This window comes from Lepidochelys olivacea (assembly GCF_965140295.1).
Source record: "Lepidochelys olivacea isolate rLepOli2 genome assembly, chromosome: 22".
NCBI lineage: Eukaryota > Metazoa > Chordata > Testudines > Cheloniidae > Lepidochelys > Lepidochelys olivacea.
Genome location: NC_140432.1, coordinates 20458899 through 20478409, shown reverse-complemented (window position 1 = coordinate 20478409; position 19511 = coordinate 20458899). Strand labels below are relative to the sequence as shown.

General features: G+C 55.2%; 1 protein-coding gene across 1 annotated transcript in view; it reads left to right on the top strand.

The window, feature by feature from the left end:
* Window positions 1–19511, top strand: part of DSCAML1 (DS cell adhesion molecule like 1) — a 361162-nt gene that overhangs the window by 295086 nt on the left and 46565 nt on the right. The window contains exon 20 of the mRNA XM_084611980.1: window positions 18005–18144. Within this exon, the coding sequence (XP_084468106.1) occupies window positions 18005–18144 (140 nt within the window). The remainder of the gene's footprint in view (window positions 1–18004; window positions 18145–19511) is intronic.

Genomic DNA, 19511 nt, shown 5'->3' with positions numbered 1-19511 from the left:
GCGGTCATTTGACCTGGCGTGTCCAAGGGACCTGTGGCTTAATTAGCATGGCAAAGGGGACCCGAACCCTGCTGACAGGGTGGTCCTTAAGCCAGGGGCATTGCGACGGGCCAGAGCGAAAAGCGCTGAAAAGGAGAGACCTCCGTTCCCTCGGTAGAGGGTGGTCTCGTTGCCCAGCAAGTGCCAACGGGCCAAGGCAAGCCGGAAAGGGGAGACCTGCACCCTTCTTACAGGGAGAGGTCAGTGGCACACAGGGCATTTTAAAGGCTAGGTGCTAAGGAGCTCAAAGCCACAGGGACCTCAACCCTTTTTAAAGGGGGGTCGCTCTGCCAGAGGCACAAAAAGGCTCCCCTAGTTTAAGCGTGAGAGGATTAAGACCTTGCCCCCCGGTTACAGGGCGGTCATTTGACCTGGCGTGTCCAAGGGACCTGTGGCTTAATTAGCATAGCAAAGGGGACCCGAACCCTGCTTACAGGGTGGTCCTTAAGCCAGGGGCATTGTGACGGGCCAGAGCGAAAAGCGCTGAAAAGGAGAGACCTCCGTTCCCTCGGTAGAGGGTGGTCTCGTTGCCCAGCAAGTGCCAACGGGCCAAGGCAAGCCGGAAAGGGGAGACCTGCACCCTTCTTACAGGGAGAGGTCAGTGGCACACAGGGCATTTTAAAGGCTAGGTGCTAAGGAGCTCAAAGCCACAGGGACCTCAACCCTTTTTAAAGGGGGGTCGCTCTGCCAGAGGCACAAAAAGGCTCCCCTAGTTTAAGCGTGAGAGGATTAAGACCTTGCCCCCCGGTTACAGGGCGGTCATTTGACCTGGCGTGTCCAAGGGACCTGTGGCTTAATTAGCATGGCAAAGGGGACCCGAACCCTGCTTACAGGGTGGTCCTTAAGCCAGGGGCATTGTGACGGGCCAGAGCGAAAAGCGCTGAAAAGGAGAGACCTCCGTTCCCTCGGTAGAGGGTGGTCTCGTTGCCCAGCAAGTGCCAACGGCCCAAGGCAAGCCGGAAAGGGGAGACCTGCACCCTTCTTACAGGGAGAGGTCAATGGCACAGGGCATTTTAAAGGCTAGGTGCTAAGGAGCTCAAAGCCACAGGGACCTCAACCCTTCTTAAAGGGGGGTCGCTCAGCCTCAGCTTTGGAAGGGAGACCCATAAAGCATTTTGGTTGGCAAGGAATGGACCTTGATCCCTGTTTACAGGGAGGTCCCTTTAGCTGGCACCTGAAGGGGGATTAAACCTGTGCGGAGAAGTGTCGATCCCGAGCCCTCGGTACAGGGGTGCAGTGCGTGCAGCGTTTCGCCGTGGCTTTTTCGTCCCTTTTCCTGCAGTTGCTTTGGTGCTTGCGTCGTCTTGTCCATTTTGTGCGTTGAGTTGCTAGAACGAGAGAGGAAGAAAGAGGGAGGTGAAGCGGCTTAGGTGTGGCTCAGTAGACGGCACGATTACAAGGTCCATTCCCATTAAATTGGCAAGGTAGTCGCCCCTGCTGGAAATTACCCTAATTCCTAGTTTTCGGCACCGATCTCTGGCAGAGAGCAGGAGAGCTTGCAGCAGAAGGGAGGTCCAGGTGGATGCAGAGTACGCTGGCTTTGACTTGGCTGAGTGCATGAGTGAGGAGGGCACGGCACGGCACAGCTAGTAGGACAAACCCGGAACCCTCTCAAGAGGCTGGTTTCTAGAACTACCTTCCAAATGGCCGTGTTCTCTTGTGAAAGGCAGGGAAAGACCCACACCCTAGTTAGAGGGAGCTCACTTTAGAGCTTGGCATTAAGAGGGCCAATGCAGAGAGGAGAAAAGGGAAACAGACCTGAACCCTGATTACAGGGCGATCCTGCCTTTCTTTAGGAAAATACTCCTCCTTTAAACAACGGGGGGGAAGGAAAGTGGCCAATGTCCAAAGATCTGGAAATGAACAGGTAAGGGAGGGGTCCTGCTGAGTCTCCCCTTTCCAATCAATCCTCCCTCCCTTCCCGACTTACCTTCCTACCCCACCAAGAAAATTACAACTTTGTGCCCCCTAACCTTGACCAGAAAAGACACCTCTTACTTGTGACGCAGCCCTGTTAATAGGGTTAGGTGCACCCACGTGCCGGCTCTGAATACCACCACCTCTACCTACAAGACCCGAGCATCACCACATTTCAGAAAGGACAGCCACATCAATCCCTTCAAACATAGCCCTAGGAATATCCTCTGTCGATCACCAAAGAGACACAAGGCCTGGAATTCGGACACAACTTAGGGAGCTGTCCGAACCTCGACAGGTAACCCTCATCAGTCCGACAGTGTCTTTCTTGTGCACAAGAAAACAAAAGGGTCACAGTTGAGGTTGGCTGAGCAGTGTAAATTGGGCAGGGCAAAAGGAATTGCGGAAGGGTTACTCGGAAGTGAGGGTCTGAAAGGAGCCCCCCACCTCACCTGTTCATTTCCAGCCTTTGTGACCTGTGGGGCGATCTCTTGGCTTTTTTGAGAAAAGGGGCGAATTTTCCACGGCCTCCACCATCCCCTTACAGCCGGCCCTTCGCCACACCATGTTCCGTCCGCCCGGGATAAGTCACGAGTAAGATTTCACTTCAAATCTCAAAAAAGCCAAGTAGAAATCATTCTGGGGGAATTTACTGTGAGTGACCGAAACAGAACCTCAACCCTTCTTAAAGGGGGGGTCGCTCAGCCAGAGGCACAAGAAGGCTCCCCTAGTTTAAGCGTGAGAGGATTAAGACCTTGCCCCCCGGTTACAGGGCGGTCATTTGACCTGGCGTGTCCAAGGGACCTGTGGCTTAATTAGCATGGCAAAGGGGACCCGAACCCTGCTGACAGGGTGGTCCTTAGGCCAGGGGCATTGCGACGGGCCAGAGCGAAAAGCGCTGAAAAGGAGAGACCTCCGTTCCCTCGGTAGAGGGTGGTCTCGTTGCCCAGCAAGTGCCAACGGGCCAAGGCAAGCCGGAAAGGGGAGACCTGCACCCTTCTTACAGGGAGAGGTCAGTGGCACACAGGGCATTTTAAAGGCTAGGTGCTAAGGAGCTCAAAGCCACAGGGACCTCAACCCTTTTTAAAGGGGGGTCGCTCTGCCAGAGGCACAAAAAGGCTCCCCTAGTTTAAGCGTGAGAGGATTAAGACCTTGCCCCCCGGTTACAGGGCGGTCATTTGACCTGGCGTGTCCAAGGGACCTGTGGCTTAATTAGCATGGCAAAGGGGACCCGAACCCTGCTTACAGGGTGGTCCTTAAGCCAGGGGCATTGTGACGGGCCAGAGCGAAAAGCGCTGAAAAGGAGAGACCTCCGTTCCCTCGGTAGAGGGTGGTCTCGTTGCCCAGCAAGTGCCAACGGCCCAAGGCAAGCCGGAAAGGGGAGACCTGCACCATTCTTACAGGGAGAGGTCAATGGCACACAGGGCATTTTAAAGGCTAGGTGCTAAGGAGCTCAAAGCCACAGGGACCTCAACCCTTCTTAAAGGGGGGTCGCTCAGCCTCAGCTTTGGAAGGGAGACCCATAAAGCATTTTGGTTGGCAAGGAATGGACCTTGATCCCTGTTTACAGGGAGGTCCCTTTAGCTGGCACCTGAAGGGGGATTAAACCTGTGCGGAGAAGTGTCGATCCCGAGCCCTCGGTACAGGGGTGCAGTGCGTGCAGCGTTTCGCCGTGGCTTTTTCGTCCCTTTTCCTGCAGTTGCTTTGGTGCTTGCGTCGTCTTGTCCATTTTGTGCGTTGAGTTGCTAGAACGAGAGAGGAAGAAAGAGGGAGGTGAAGCGGCTTAGGTGTGGCTCAGTAGACGGCACGATTACAAGGTCCATTCCCATTAAATTGGCAAGGTAGTCGCCCCTGCTGGAAATTACCCTAATTCCTAGTTTTCGGCACCGATCTCTGGCAGAGAGCAGGAGAGCTTGCAGCAGAAGGGAGGTCCAGGTGGATGCAGAGTACGCTGGCTTTGACTTGGCTGAGTGCATGAGTGAGGAGGGCACGGCACGGCACAGCTAGTAGGACAAACCCGGAACCCTCTCAAGAGGCTGGTTTCTAGAACTACCTTCCAAATGGCCGTGTTCTCTTGTGAAAGGCAGGGAAAGACCCACACCCTAGTTAGAGGGAGCTCACTTTAGAGCTTGGCATTAAGAGGGCCAATGCAGAGAGGAGAAAAGGGAAACAGACCTGAGCCCTGATTACAGGGCGATCCTGCCTTTCTTTGGGAAAATACTCCTCCTTTAAACAAGGGGGGGAAGGAAAGTGGCCAATGTCCAAAGATCTGGAAATGAACAGGTAAGGGAGGGGTCCTGCTGAGTCTCCCCTTTCCAATCAATCCTCCCTCCCTTCCCGACTTACCTTCCTACCCCACCAAGAAAATTACAACTTTGTGCCCCCTAACCTTGACCAGAAAAGACACCTCTTACTTGTGACGCAGCCCTGTTAATAGGGTTAGGTGCACCCACGTGCCGGCTCTGAATACCACCACCTCTACCTACAAGACCCGAGCATCACCACATTTCAGAAAGGACAGCCACATCAATCCCTTCAAACATAGCCCTAGGAATATCCTCTGTCGATCACCAAAGAGACACAAGGCCTGGAATTCGGACACAACTTAGGGAGCTGTCCGAACCTCGACAGGTAACCCTCATCAGTCCGACAGTGTCTTTCTTGTGCACAAGAAAACAAAAGGGTCACAGTTGAGGTTGGCTGAGCAGTGTAAATTGGGCAGGGCAAAAGGAATTGCGGAAGGGTTACTCGGAAGTGAGGGTCTGAAAGGAGCCCCCCACCTCACCTGTTCATTTCCAGCCTTTGTGACCTGTGGGGCGATCTCTTGGCTTTTTTGAGAAAAGGGGCGAATTTTCCACGGCCTCCACCATCCCCTTACAGCCGGCCCTTCGCCACACCATGTTCCGTCCGCCCGGGATAAGTCACGAGTAAGATTTCACTTCAAATCTCAAAAAAGCCAAGTAGAAATCATTCTGGGGGAATTTACTGTGAGTGACCGAAACAGAACCTCAACCCTTCTTAAAGGGGGGGGTCGCTCAGCCAGAGGCACAAGAAGGCTCCCCTAGTTTAAGCGTGAGAGGATTAAGACCTTGCCCCCCGGTTACAGGGCGGTCATTTGACCTGGCGTGTCCAAGGGACCTGTGGCTTAATTAGCATGGCAAAGGGGACCCGAACCCTGCTGACAGGGTGGTCCTTAAGCCAGGGGCATTGCGACGGGCCAGAGCGAAAAGCGCTGAAAAGGAGAGACCTCCGTTCCCTCGGTAGAGGGTGGTCTCATTGCCCAGCAAGTGCCAACGGGCCAAGGCAAGCTGGAAAGGGGAGACCTGCACCCTTCTTACAGGGAGAGGTCGGTGGCACAGGGCATTTTAAAGGCTAGGTGCTAAGGAGCTCAAAGCCACAGGGACCTCAACCCTTCTTAAAGGGGGGTCGCTCAGCCTCAGCTTTGGAAGGGAGACCCATAAAGCATTTTGGTTGGCAAGGAATGGACCTTGATCCCTGTTTACAGGGAGGTCCCTTTAGCTGGCACCTGAAGGGGGATTAAACCTGTGCGGAGAAGTGTCGATCCCGAGCCCTCGGTACAGGGGTGCAGTGCGTGCAGCGTTTCGCCGTGGCTTTTTCGTCCCTTTTCCTGCAGTTTCTTTGGTGCTTGTCCATTTTGTGTGTTGAGTTGCTGGAAAAAGAGGTGAAGCGGCTTATTTGTGGCTCAGTATACGGCATGATTACAAGGTACATTGGCAAAGTAGTCGCCCCTGCTGGATATTACCCTAATTCCTAGTTTTCTGCACCAGTCTCTGGCAGAGAGCAGGAGAGCTTGCAGCAGAACTCAGCACCTTTTTCCTCATCTGCACAAACTCCTTAGGCTTCCTTCTTAGCGTCTGTTCCCGGTTAGCTGAAGCCTGCACACAGAGTTGTTCCCTAGGGCCATTGGTCTCTTGAGTGCACGTTGCTTTTGGAGATTCCTTCCCAGTACTTTTTGTCATATCTGTCAAAGACCCTGTTCCTCTTTCTTCCCCGTGTCCCTTCGCAGTAAGGGCATCATCTACAGTTTTACCTGCCCAGCACCTTCTGCTCAGGCCTTGTTGCCGGGTTCTGTTGTTTGTGACCCAGCACGTTCTTTGCTGTCACTGTGAACTATCTCCTTGGTTTTCCCACTGAACGCTCCTGAGCAATCAGCGGGAACCACCAGTGGGCTTTGCCACCCTGCATCTCCTGCCCAGTCATTATTCTGCCCAGCACCTCCAGTGCTATGAGCTCAACCTACCTCTGGGCTTTCCGGCCCAACACCTCCTGTCCAGTCAGCACCAGCCACCTCAGTGATTTTCCCACCCAACACCTTCTGCCCAGTCATCGTAAGTAGTCTCGGTGATTTACTTGCCCAACATCTCCTACCCAGTCAGCACTATCTGCCTCCAATGATATTCCCTCCCAGCACCTCCTGTGCTGTGAGCACGACCCACCTCTGAGCATTCCCACCCAGCGCCTCCTACCCAGTCAGTGTGAGCCATCTCTGGGCTTTTCCCTCCCAACACCTCCTACCCAGTCAGCATGAGCTGCTTCAGTCATTTTCCTGCCCAGCGCCTTCTGTGCTGTGAGCTCAACCCACCTCAGGGCTTTCCCGCCCAACTCCTCCTTCCCAGAGAGCGAGAGCCGCCTCCGATGATATTCCTGCCCAGCACCTCGTGCCCGATCAAAAAAATCCCACTTCTTGGCTTTCCCTCCCAACTCCTCCTACCCAGTCAGCACGAGCCGCCTCCAGTAATATTCCCACCCAGCACCTCCTGCCCAGTGAGCACGAGCACCTCAGTGACTTTTCCCTCCCAACACATCCTGCCCCGTCAGCGTGAGCCACCTCCAGTGATTTTCCCGCCCAGCACCTCCTGCCCAGTCAGCAGCAGCCACCTCCAGTGATTTTCCCTCCCAACACCTCCTGCCCAGTCAGCACGAGCTGCCTCAGTCATTTTCCTGCCCAGCGCCTTCTGTGCTGTGAGCTCGACCCACCTCTGGGCTTCCCTCCCAACACCTCCTGCTCAGTCAGCACCAGCCTCCTCTGTGATTTTCCTGCCCAACACCTCCTACCCAGTCAGCGCGACCCGCCACAGTGATTTTCCCGCCCAGCGCCTCGTGCCCAGTCAGTGAAACCCACCTCCCTGACTTTTCCCTCCCAACAGCTCCTACCCAGTCAGCGAAACCCACCTTTTGGTTTCCGCCCAAAACACCTCCTACCCAGTTAGCATGAGCCTCCTCAGTGATTTTCCCTCCCAACACCTCCTGCCCAATCAGCAAAACCAACCTCTGGGCTTTCCCGCCTGGCGCCTCCTGTCCTGTCAGCACCAACCACCTCAGAGACTTTTCCCACCCAACACCTCCTACCCAGTGAGCACCAGCGGCTCAGTGATTTTCCCTCCCAACACCTCCTGCCCAGTCAATGTAAGCCATGTTGGTGATTTACTCGCCCAACACCTCCTACCCAGTCAGCGCGAGCTGCGTCAGTGAATTTCCCTCCCAACTCCTCCTACCCAGCCAGCGAAACCCACCTGTGGAATTTCCCTCCCAACATCTCCTACCCAGTCAGCGCCAGCCACCTCCAGTGATCTTCCTGCCCAGCACCTCCTGTGCTGTGAGCTCGACCCACCTCTGGGCTTTCCCGCCCAGTGCCTCCTGCCCAGTCAGCACCAGCCACTTCCAGTGATTTTCCCTGCCAACACCGCCTGCCCATTCAGCGCGAACTGCCTCAGAGATTTTCCCGCTCAGCACTTCCTGTGCTGTGCGCTCGACCCACCTCAGGGCTTTCCCGCCCAACTCCTCCTACCCAGAGAGCGAGAGCCGCCTCCGATGATATTCCTGCCCAGCGCCTCCTGCCCAATCGGAAAAACCCACTTCTTGGCTTTCCCTCCCAACTCCTCCTTCCCAGTCAGCGTGAGCCGTCTCGGTAATTTTCCCTCCCAACTCCTCCTGCCCAGTCAGTGAAATCCACCTCTGGGCTTTCCCACCTGGCGCCTCCTGCCCAGTCAGTGCCCACCACCTCAGTGATTTTTCTCTCCCAACACCTCCTACCCAGTCCGCGCGAGCCACCTCCAGTGATATTCCCGCCCAGCACCTCCTGCCCAGTGAGCACGAGCACCTCAGTGACTTCTCCCTCCCAACACATCCTGCCCTGTCAGCGTGAGCCACCTGCAGTGATTTTCCCGCCCAGCACCTCCTGCCCAGTCAGCGTGTGCCATTTCATTGATTTTCCTGCCCAGCACCTCCTGCCCAATCGGTGAAACCCATCTCTGGGCTTTCCCGCTCAGCGCCTCCTGCCCAGTCAGCACCAGCCACCTCCAGTGATTTTCCCTCCCAACACCTCCTGCCCAGTCAGCACGAGCTGCCTCAGTCATTTTCCTGCCCAGCGCCTTCTGTGCTGTGAGCTCGACCCACCTCTGGGCTTCCCTCCCAACACCTCCTACCCAGTCAGCGAAACTCATCTCAGGGCTTTCCCGCCCAATTCTTCCTGCCTAGTCAGCGCGAGCGCCTCAGTGATATTCCCGCCCAGCACCTCCAGTGCTGTGAGCTCGACCCACCTCTGGGCTTCCCTCCCAACACCTCCTGCCCAGTTCGCACCAGCCTCCTCTGTGATTTTCCTGCCCAACACCTCCTACCCAGTCAGCGCGACCCGCCACAGTGATTTTCCCGCCCAGCGCCTCTTGCCCAGTCAGTGAAACCCACCTCCATGACTTTTCCTACCCAGTCAGGACAAGCTGCGTCAGTGAATTTCCCTCTCAACTCCTCCTACGCAGTCAGCGCGAGCCGCCTCCAGTGATATTCCCACCCAGCGCCTCCTGTGCTGGGAGCTCAACCCACCTCTGGGCTTCCCTCCCAACACCTCCTACCCAGTCAGCACGAGCACCTCCGTGACTTTTCCCTCCCAACTCCTCCTGCCCAGTCAGCGCGAGCTGCCTCAGTCATTTTCCTGCCCAGCGCCTTCTGTGCTGTGAGCTTGACCCACCTCTGGGCTTCCCTCCCAACACCTCCTGCTCAGTCAGCACCAGCCTCCTCTGTGATTTTCCTGCCCAACACCTCCTACCCAGTCAGCGCGACCCGCCACAGTGATTTTCCTGCCCAGCGCCTCGTGCCCAGTCAGTGAAACCCACCTCCCTGTCTTTTCCCTCCCAACAGCTCCTACCCAGTCAGCGAAACCCACCTTTTGGTTTCCGCCCAAAACACCTCCTACCCAGTCAGCATGAGCCTCCTCAGTGATTTTCCCTCCCAACACCTCCTGCCCAATCAGCAAAACCAACCTCTGGGCTTTCCCGCCTGGCGCCTCCTGTCCTGTCAGCACCAACCACCTCAGAGACTTTTCCCACCCAACACCTCCTACCTAGTGAGCACCAGCGGCTCAGTGATTTTCCCTCCCAACACCTCCTGCCCAGTCAATGTAAGCCATGTTGGTGATTTACTCGCCCAACACCTCCTACCCAGTCAGCGCGAGCTGCGTCAGTGAATTTCCCTCCCAACTCCTCCTACCCAGCCAGCGAAACCCACCTGTGGAATTTCCCTCCCAACATCTCCTACCCAGTCAGCGCCAGCCACCTCCAGTGATCTTCCTGCCCAGCACCTCCTGTGCTGTGAGCTCGACCCACCTCTGGGCTTTCCCGCCCAGCGCCTCCTGCCCAGTCAGCACCAGCCACTTCCAGTGATTTTCCCTGCCAACACCGCCTGCCCATTCAGCGCGAACTGCCTCAGAGATTTTCCCGCTCAGCACTTCCTGTGCTGTGCGCTCGACCCACCTCAGGGCTTTCCCGCCCAACTCCTCCTACCCAGAGAGCGAGAGCCGCCTCCGATGATATTCCTGCCCAGCGCCTCCTGCCCAATCGGAAAAACCCACTTCTTGGCTTTCCCTCCCAACTCCTCCTTCCCAGTCAGCGTGAGCCGTCTCGGTAATTTTCCCTCCCAACTCCTCCTGCCCAGTCAGTGAAATCCACCTCTGGGCTTTCCCACCTGGCGCCTCCTGCCCAGTCAGTGCCCACCACCTCAGTGATTTTTCTCTCCCAACACCTCCTACCCAGTCCGCGCGAGCCACCTCCAGTGATATTCCCGCCCAGCACCTCCTGCCCAGTGAGCACGAGCACCTCAGTGACTTCTCCCTCCCAACACATCCTGCCCTGTCAGCGTGAGCCACCTGCAGTGATTTTCCCGCCCAGCACCTCCTGCCCAGTCAGCGTGTGCCATTTCATTGATTTTCCTGCCCAGCACCTCCTGCCCAATCGGTGAAACCCATCTCTGGGCTTTCCCGCTCAGCGCCTCCTGCCCAGTCAGCACCAGCCACCTCCAGTGATTTTCCCTCCCAACACCTCCTGCCCAGTCAGCACGAGCTGCCTCAGTCATTTTCCTGCCCAGCGCCTTCTGTGCTGTGAGCTCGACCCACCTCTGGGCTTCCCTCCCAACACCTCCTGCCCAGTCAGCACGAGCTGCCTCAGTGACCTTCCCTCCCAACACCTCCTGCCCAGTCAGCAAAACCCACCTCTGGGCTTTCCTGCCCGGTGCCTCCTGCCCAGTCAGCGTGAGCCGTCTTGATGATCCTCCCGCCCAGCACCTCCTGCCCAATCGCTGAAACCTACCTCTGGGCTTTCCTGCCCAGCGCCTCCTGCCCAGTCAGCGCCAGCCACCTTCAGTGATATTCCCCCCCCAGCACCTCCTGTGCTGTGCGCTCGACACACCTCAGGGCTTCCCGCCCCCAGCGCCTTCTACCCAGTGAGCACGAGCACCTCCGTGATTTTCCCTCCCAACATCTCCTGTCCAGTCAGCGCAAGCGCCTCAGTGATTTTCTACCCAGTACCTCCTATGCTGTGAGCTCGACCCACTTCGGGGCTTTCCCGCCCAACTCCTCCTATCCAGTCTGCGCCAGCCACCTCAGTGAGTTTCCCACACAGCATTTCCTGTGCTGTGTGCTCGATCCACCTCTGGGCTTTCCCGCCCAGCGCCTCCTACCCAGTCAGCTGGACCCACCTCCAGGCCACTCCCGGCCAACTGAGATGAAGCAGAGGCAGGCTGAATCACTGCCCTCCAGCGGCTCGCTTGCTCGCCCTCCCACCCAGCCTAACACTCATGAACCTTTTAAAGAATTTCCATGCAGCTTGCAGGCACTTCACCCTGTCACTGATCCTTTTTGCTGCCAGCTAACTAGCCTCCTGTTTGTGTAGTTCCCCTTTTGGAAAGGGATTGCATTGCTGGGGATATTGCTCAGCTACATTCACCTCTTGGACCAGATCATGTGCAATGCTTAGCACTCGGGCTGTCAATTAATCTCAGTTAACGCACACGATTAATGCCAAACAAATTAACTAGATTAATTTCAGTCCACTCAGTCCTACTTCTTGTTCAGTGAAACACTAGACAAACAAGTTTGTTTACATTTACGGATGATAATGCTGCCTGCTTTTTATTTACAATGTCATCTGAAAGTGAGAACTGGCGTTCAGATCGCACTGTTGTAGCTGGTGTTGCAAGGTATTTACATGCCAGATGCACTAAACGTTCGCATGCCCTTTCATGCTTTGACTTGTAGGCTCTAAAATTTTACATTGTTTTGTGCAGTTATGTAAAAAAAAAATTCTACATTTGTAAGTTGCACTTTCACGATAAAGAAATTGCACCACAGTACTTGTATGAGGTGAACTGAAAAATAGTTGCTTTTCTTTATCTGTTTACAGTGCAAATATTTGTAATCAAAAGTAATATAAAATGAGCACTGTACACTTTGTATTCTGTGTTGTAACTGAAATCAATATATTTGACAATGTAGCTCAGCTCTGAATATTAGGGCCTGGGTGACTGAGGGGCAGGAAGCCAGGCAGTGCAGTTTCCTACATTAGTGTACATTAAAGTGCTGTTGTAGAAGACATTTCTAGCCTAAAAACATGGGCAGGAGCAGATTCTGGCTAAAGATTGTTAGCGGAGAAAGATCCTGAGTGTGTGTGTGGGACGGGAATCCACAGGGTCTGATCCTGCTGCCAATTGAAACCAATAGGAGCTTTACTGTTGAATCCAGCTGGAGCAGGAATCTGCCCAAAGTTAGCTGCTTTGCCCAGGCCTGGCTCTTTTGTATGCATATGATCCTCACTGCCATGCTGAGAGCCTTGGAGTGCAGGAGGGGATGACTGTGGGGACTGGACCACCTGGTGTGAATTCTCTAGGACTCTTGGGTAAATGAAAGCATGGGCCCAGCCCTTCACTCTATGAAGGCCTCTAATCTCCCTGCTGTCGTTATTTCCAGTGAGCCCGCCACTGGCGGCAGGTCACTGGAGAAGCTGAGCTCCACACAGTGTACAGTATTCTGTGTGGGGCTTCAAGGTGAGTCCTTAAAGACTATCTCTGGCAGGTCCTGCTGCTCTTTCTGCAAGAGGATGGGATTTGCCTTGGAAGTCCTTAGAGAAATATCCCTTCCCCCAACCTTCACTGTTCTACAATCTGCTGTTTAGCCAGTCAGCTGTCACCCTGACCCCCAGATGTGGCTGCATTTCAGAGGTGCTCTTTGTGTAGGGTTGGAACGCATTTTGGGATAAAAGGTGCTGTAAAAATATAGCAGGAGCTGCAGCTCTGGGCCTGCTGGGGTAAGCCCAGGGACGCTGGGCGACATTGGCAGTGCACTTGCCAGTGTTGTGTTATCAAAAACCGGACTTTTGTTGCTGTTTCTGCATGGTCCTTATTGCAGTTGATACGTCTGTATTTTCAGCTCAGTGGGCAATCAGTTTACTGGCTGATGTGGTGCCAAGTTGCTCCGTACATCTTTAGACCACTGCAGGCTGCAATCTGTCAGGGGCTTTTTGGACAAGCATATGTTTTTCTACTTATTACGCTGATCTAGTGCACTTTAATCCAGGCACCTAATTCCAAGGAGCTGACAAAGTCAGCCCTGCTCAGCCTGATGACCAGTCCTCCTCCCCCTCGAAGGAAGGGGACCCAGCTAGGCTAGATTGCACCAGGGCAGAGGCAGTGCATTCTCTGCCCTGCAAGAGGCCCCCATTCTGCAGCACATTCAGGCAATGGCAGAGCGAGGTGCATATCTCCCAGAGATGGGTAAAGGGCACACTGCTGTATGCTGGGCATAGCTATCTGCAGCTGGGCTGCCCGGGCTGCTGGGCTGCCCGGGCTGCTGGGCTGCCCGGGCTGCTGGGCTGCCTGGGCTGCCCGGGCTGCCCGGGCTGCTGGGCTGCCCGGGCTGCTGGGCTGCCCGGGCTGCTGGGCTGCCTGGGCTGCCCGGGCTGCCTGGGCTGCCCGGGCTGCCCGGGCTGCTGGGCTGCCCGGGCTGCTGGGCTGCCCGGGCTGCCCGGGCTGCTGGGCTGCCCGGGCTGCTGGGCTGCCCGGGCTGCTGGGCTGCCCGGGCTGCTGGGCTGCCCGGGCTGCTGGGCTGCCCGGGCTGCTGGGCTGCCCGGGCTGCTGGGCTGCCCGGGCTGCTGGGCTGCCCGGGCTGCTGGGCTGCCCGGGCTGCTGGGCTGCCCGGGCTGCTGGGCTGCCCGGGCTGCTGGGCTGCCCGGGCTGCTGGGCTGCCCGGGCTGCTGGGCTGCCCGGGCTGCTGGGCTGCCCGGGCTGCTGGGCTGCCCGGGCTGCTGGGCTGCCCGGGCTGCTGGGCTGCCCGGGCTGCTGGGCTGCCCGGGCTGCTGGGCTGCCCGGGCTGCTGGGCTGCCCGGGCTGCTGGGCAGGGACCATGAATATAAGAACGGCCATACCAGGTCAGAGAGCAAAGGTCTATCTAGCCCAGGATCCTGTCTTCCGACAGCGGCCAATGCCAGGTGCCCCAGAGGGAATGAACGGAACAGGTTGTCATCAAGTGACCCATCCCCTGTTGCCCATTCAAAGCTTCTGGCAAACAGAGGCTAGGGACACCATCCCTGCCCACCCTGGCTAATAGCCATTGATGGACCTATCCTCCATGAATTTATCTAGCTCTTTTTTTAACCCTGTGTGACAGACCCAGACCAATGGGGTACAGGAGTCTGGCAGAAGGCAAATATGCTGGCCACTGGATGAATAGTTTTCTGTTTCCTGAGTGACCAGAACAGCGGCTGTGCTAGAGCAATCAGGAACCTGCTAGAACCAATTAAGACAGGCGAGCTAATTTAGACACCTGGAGCCAATTAAGAACATACTAGAATAAATTATGGCAGGCAGGCTAATCAGGACACCTGGTTTAAAAAGGACCTCCCATCACTTAGTGGCAGGAGTGCAAGGAGTGAGAAGGTGGGCTGCTGGAGGAGTACAAGTGTGATCAGGCTTCAGGAGGAAGATCCTGCAGTGAGAATAAAGAAGATGTTGGGAGGAGGCCATGGGGAAGTAGCCCAGGGAGTTGTTAGTTGTTAGCCCAGTGTTACAGGAGACACTGTAGACAGCTGCAATCCACAGGGCCCCGGGCTGGAGCCTGGTGTAGAGGGCGGGCCCGGGTCCCCCCCATCCCCTGACCCGACACAGGAGGAGTTGACCTGGGCTGTGAGCAACACCAGAAGGGAAGGTCTGATTTGGAAAGGGATCTGGCCTGTCCCCGACCCACTAGGTGGGCCACAGAGACTGCGGGGATTGTTCTCTGTTTCCCCCATGCTGGCTAATGATGAGGTTAGCTGAGTGAATGACAGGTTTGAGTCTCTAGCAAAAGCAGCCAAACTGCGGCCTGTCGTGAAGCTCTGAGGCGAGCAAATCCGCCAGAAAGCACAGGACCCACCAAGGCAGAGGAGGAACTTTGTCTCATCTGTTAGAGGCTTGGCCTTCACAACATTCCCTAGCAAAGAATTCCACAGGCTGACTGTGCATTGTGTGAAAAAATACTTCCTTGTGTTTGTTTTAAACCTGCTGCCTATTAATTTCATTTGGTGACCCCTAGTTCTTGTGTTATGAGAAGGAGTAAATAACACTTCCTTATTTACTTTTCCTACATCCAGCATGATTTAAAAAACCTCTGTCATATCCTCCCATAGTCGTCTCTTTTCCAGAGGCCTTTGGTTTGTCCCTGCTCTCAGGAGGTATGTGGGACTCAAGTGGAGGGATCCGGGTGTGGTCCAGTGCTGTGAGAATGTGTTGCACTGTGCAGTCCTGTGTCAAGAGATGGCCCCTGCGCTGGGGGTGTGTCTGAGGAAGCTGAGAGGTAAAGGAGACAGGCTTAATAGCCACGTGGGCTTCCTGCTGCAGAGGGGCCCTTGAGTTATAAGAACCAGGTGAGGAGATGGCACGGGGAGAAGAGAAGGAGCTGTGGAAATGGGAGAGGAGCCAGAGAGCCAGGAATCACTGTCTCCAGCATTAACATGGGAGAGCTTTGCCAGCTGGGGGTGTGAGGGAGATGGTGATAGCAAGTGCCTCTGGGGAGGGAAAAGTTTCGCTGTGAGCATCCAGCAGATCTCATCTCTCTGGGCCTCAGTTTCCTCCTGTGTTATATGGGGAGAATTCTGATCCACTTGCTGTGGGGGTCAGGGGCTAGAGCAGGGCCTACCGCAGCTGTTCTAGGATAGAACTACGGTTCGCTCCACCTGGCTGGGGGTCGGGGGTAGGATGGGTACCAACACCCTCCACACCAAGGGACGTGGGGAGTTAGGGAGTGTGTGTGTGGGGAGCTCCTGTCTCTCGGGAGATGGAGCCACTGTGATGGTTCTTTGAAGTCCCCAGGCCCAGAAGAGGATCAATCCCGACCAGGGACGAACAACTCTTGCATCCAAAGTTTCTGCTTTCTGTACGTGCCCTTGCTGGCATCAGCCCCCGGCGCAGTGCAGCCCCTTTGCACCATGGCTCTGGGAGTGGAATGAGATGATCAGCTGGCACTCTCTGGGAACTCCCTGTATGGAGCTATCCCACAAGGCAGCATCCTTGCAAGAGGGCTGGGGGGGCTGGCTGTGCAGCAGGATCATCCCCAATGTCAGCCAGTCTGGGGTGAGCTCAGACACCACAGGGGTGAGCAGAGTGTGAATTCCTGGGGATGGATATTTAGGCCTTTAGGAAGAGCGGGATGCAGAGGTTGGATCATTATTTTTCCAGCTCATTTCCATACCAGCATGTGCCAGAGTCATCCCCCCTACGCAGGGCAGTTGAGTGGGGTCTGGAGAGGTCTGTGCTTTGGGTTGTGGAGGACATTTGGAAGCAGAAGAAACAGTCAGTGCAGTAAAAATAACCCAAGCCCGGCCTCCTGCTGCCAAACCCATCAGCACTTGGTGAAATAAACACTTTTTTAAAAAGCTCTGGTTATTTAAATATTTACACTGTCTGCCTGGCCTACTTTAATTCCATTAACGAGTTTGAGTGTTTTCCTGGCTCTGTGCTGTCCTTGGGCTGGGAATAGGAGACAGGGGCCCTGAGCCCCTCGGCTGCCTGTCTTTGGAAAGCACCAGATGCTGGGAAGGCACATTAGGGTAGCCTAAGGATAAGCCAGTCGGGCATGTTAGTGGATTAAGGAGACAGACATTAAAAGCCAATCACGGCTTCTAAATATGAGTGTGAGCTGGAATTAACCCTCCTGCCTCCGGCTTGGCAAGAGGCAGGTGCTGCCCTCCGTTAGATGTGGCGACGCTGTTAGATGTGGTCTCCTGACAGGTTGATGCCCATACGTGAGTGGACCCTCAATCCTACAGACGAAAATCTGCAGGGAGGGGCGCAGGAGTGGGCAGCCTCTACTGTCCCTGCTCCTGGCCATGGGGCCCTCTGCAAAACCAGGATAGGCATCTAGCATTACCAGTGTGTGAGGGGGGCTAGTTGATGTTTAGAAAGTGCTTTGAGATCCTGGAATGATAGGCGTCCGGCAGAATAAAGTGTCCTTGCATTGCATGGTGCCGGGGTGGGAGGCAGGGCTTTGTGGGGCCACAATGTACAGCCTGTATTTCATGGGTATTTCGGCTGCACGGGGTGGTAGAAATGAGCACAAGTCAAGACATAGCACGATGGTGCGTTGTGGGCAGCAGTGATCCTCCCTCGGAAGTAGATTTTAACATGAGGCCTTAGAATCCCCACAATGTTAGACAGCAAAACTGTCGGGCATCACAGCCCAGATGCCACCTGTGCTCTTGTGCTGCAGGAGGGCACCAGCAGTAACAATGTGTTTGAACCAAACCTACCATTTAGGGGCTTGAGTCTTGGTCTGGGCTGAACACTGGCATGGAAGAGAGGAGAGCAACAAAGACGATAAAATGTTTAGAAAACTGACCTCTGAGGAAAGTTTAAAAAAAACAGGGCATGTTTAGACTTGAGCAAAGAAGCCTGAGGTGGGACCTGAGAACAGTCTTCAAAGGTGCTAAGGGCTGTTCCAAAGAGGGCAGGGATCAGTTGTTCTCCATGTCCACTGAAAGCAGGGCAAGAAATAATGGGCTTAATCTGCAGCAAGGGAGATATAGGTAAGAGATTAGGAAAACCTTTCTAACTCTAAGGCTAGTTAAGCTCTGGAACAGGCTCCCAAGGGAGGTTGTGGAATCCCCATCATTGAAGGTTTTTAAGAACAGGTCAGACAAGCACCTGTCAGGGATGGTCTGAGTTTCCTTGGTCCTGCCTCAGCACAGGGGAAGGACTAGATGACCTATCAAGGTCCCACATTTCTATGGTTCTGTGAAAGCCCCAGCCCAGGTGCTTCCCACTTCCCCAGCCAAGCTCTGAACCCAAAATGAAAGGTAGGACGGATTGTCCACCACTGGATTTGCTTCCTTTGCCCCTTGGGCTGACTCAGCATCTGCCCTCCCTGGGATGGGAGGGTGAAAGGCTCAGCCCTGCGGCAGCAGGCGTACCCTGCATGCAGCCTCCAGAATAGCTTTCCTCCATTCTGTGCACCAAAAGTGGTCCTGTGCCAAAATAGCATTTGCATCCAACACCAAGCCAGGGCAGGGTTGCAGGGTTGACTCCTTCTAGAATTGTGGCGTTCCTGGTTATGGAATTCCTCTTAGAACAAGACCTCAAATGATGTGAATGCCTGCAGACGCTGGGTGTGCAGGAAGAGTGGTCTGGCCTTTCCCCTCACGGGGAGGAAGAATCCGTGCCCTGCTCGGGAGGTCGTGGCAGATCTAGCCGGCTTTGCTGAAGCTGCTGGGTCTAAAATGAATTGTCTCTCGCTCAGTTCCAGGCCCTCCCGCTGGGATAAAAGCTGTCCCGTCTTCTGCCAGCAGCGTGGTCGTGTCCTGGCTTCCCCCAACTAAGCCAAATGGGATCATCCGGAAGTATACTATCTTCTGCTCCAGCCCCGGGTCCGGACAGCCCGTAAGTAGGACACAAAGGAGCTTGGGTGATAAGGTGGGTGGTTTGCAATGAAGGATTACCCTTTCTGCTCAGTGGAGACCTCATGCACCCCTGGAGGGCATGCATGAAAACACCCTGGCCCCCCACCCTCAATATGCACCCCCAGCTAGCAGAGCCGCCTTGGGCAAACAGGCACACTTGGCTTGCCGTAGGAGGGAGCTGGGAAACATTCAGCTCCGTGCTCAAGGGGTCAGAAGGCACTCGTGGGGGGGCCCTCAGCTACATGAGCTAATGGGTCAAATGGAAATGCAGGTGGGAAAGCCTGGGTGTCTTCTTATACTCCTAACTGTCACCCCTTGTTTGTTTAACAATGTGCCCCACCAGAGTCAAACCCAGGGCACACGTCCCTGCCACTCGACCGAAACAAGTAACTGTTAGCAGATAGGAGTCGTGGGCTGTTATCCCGTAGAAGGGGACGTAACATTTGTCTAGCATTGTGCATTTATTGCCTCTGGCTCATCTGGCCCTATGCATTCCTGATGCTCTTAATCTAAAGGCACCTCTTAGCAGTGATAGCAGAAGCCCACTGCCCTGCGTATGAAAGCTAATCAGTTGTTTTTACGATGGATTAGTGTATTTCTCTTGCAAGGGTGGATGTTCTGAGTGCACCACAGATGGTTTCTGTCTTAGACACCCCTCCACTTGTACATCTATTGCTGTGGTGTCAGTGGTTTATGGGTGTAGACGCAGCACTGCTGTCAGGGATCGCTTGTGCTTTTAAAAAGCAACCAAGTCACAGGATCTGGTCCCCCCGTCCTTGCAGCCTGCAGGCACAGAGCCCCTCCTGGGAGACTGAGAGCAACGCTGTTCCTGTGGCACAGTTTCTGGACGGGGGGTTTATCTGACCCTGGGGGATTCTCCAGAATGGAAGCAGTCGTTTGGTGGTTCTACTTGGGTGACGCTTTCAACAAACAGGCCCCGGTGTCCAGTGCAACAGCATTTCTTGGGTTTAGAGCTTGCTAGGAGCCCTTGTCTTCTTGCAGAAAACTTGAGGGCAGAAGGAAAGAGGCCAGCGTGTGTGTGAGAGAGTGCAAGAGAGCGCACACATTTGGGGGGTGAGTGCTAGTCTTCAGTAAGACTGTGAGGCTCAGTGGAGAGCCAGGCACACAGCAGACAAGGGTCGCGTCAGCTGCCCGTCAGCCCGGACCTGCAGCATCCCTGTTATTCCAGGGAACACTGTTCTCTCCCGTCCCAAGCTCTGCTGATGCCCCAGAGCCCTGACCCCCACCAGCCCCTGTTACCCTAGTTCTGACTCTCTGCTCCACAGGCTGCTAATTATTCTGAAATGGGCAGAGCGAAAGGACTCCCTCCCCCTACAGAAGTCACTC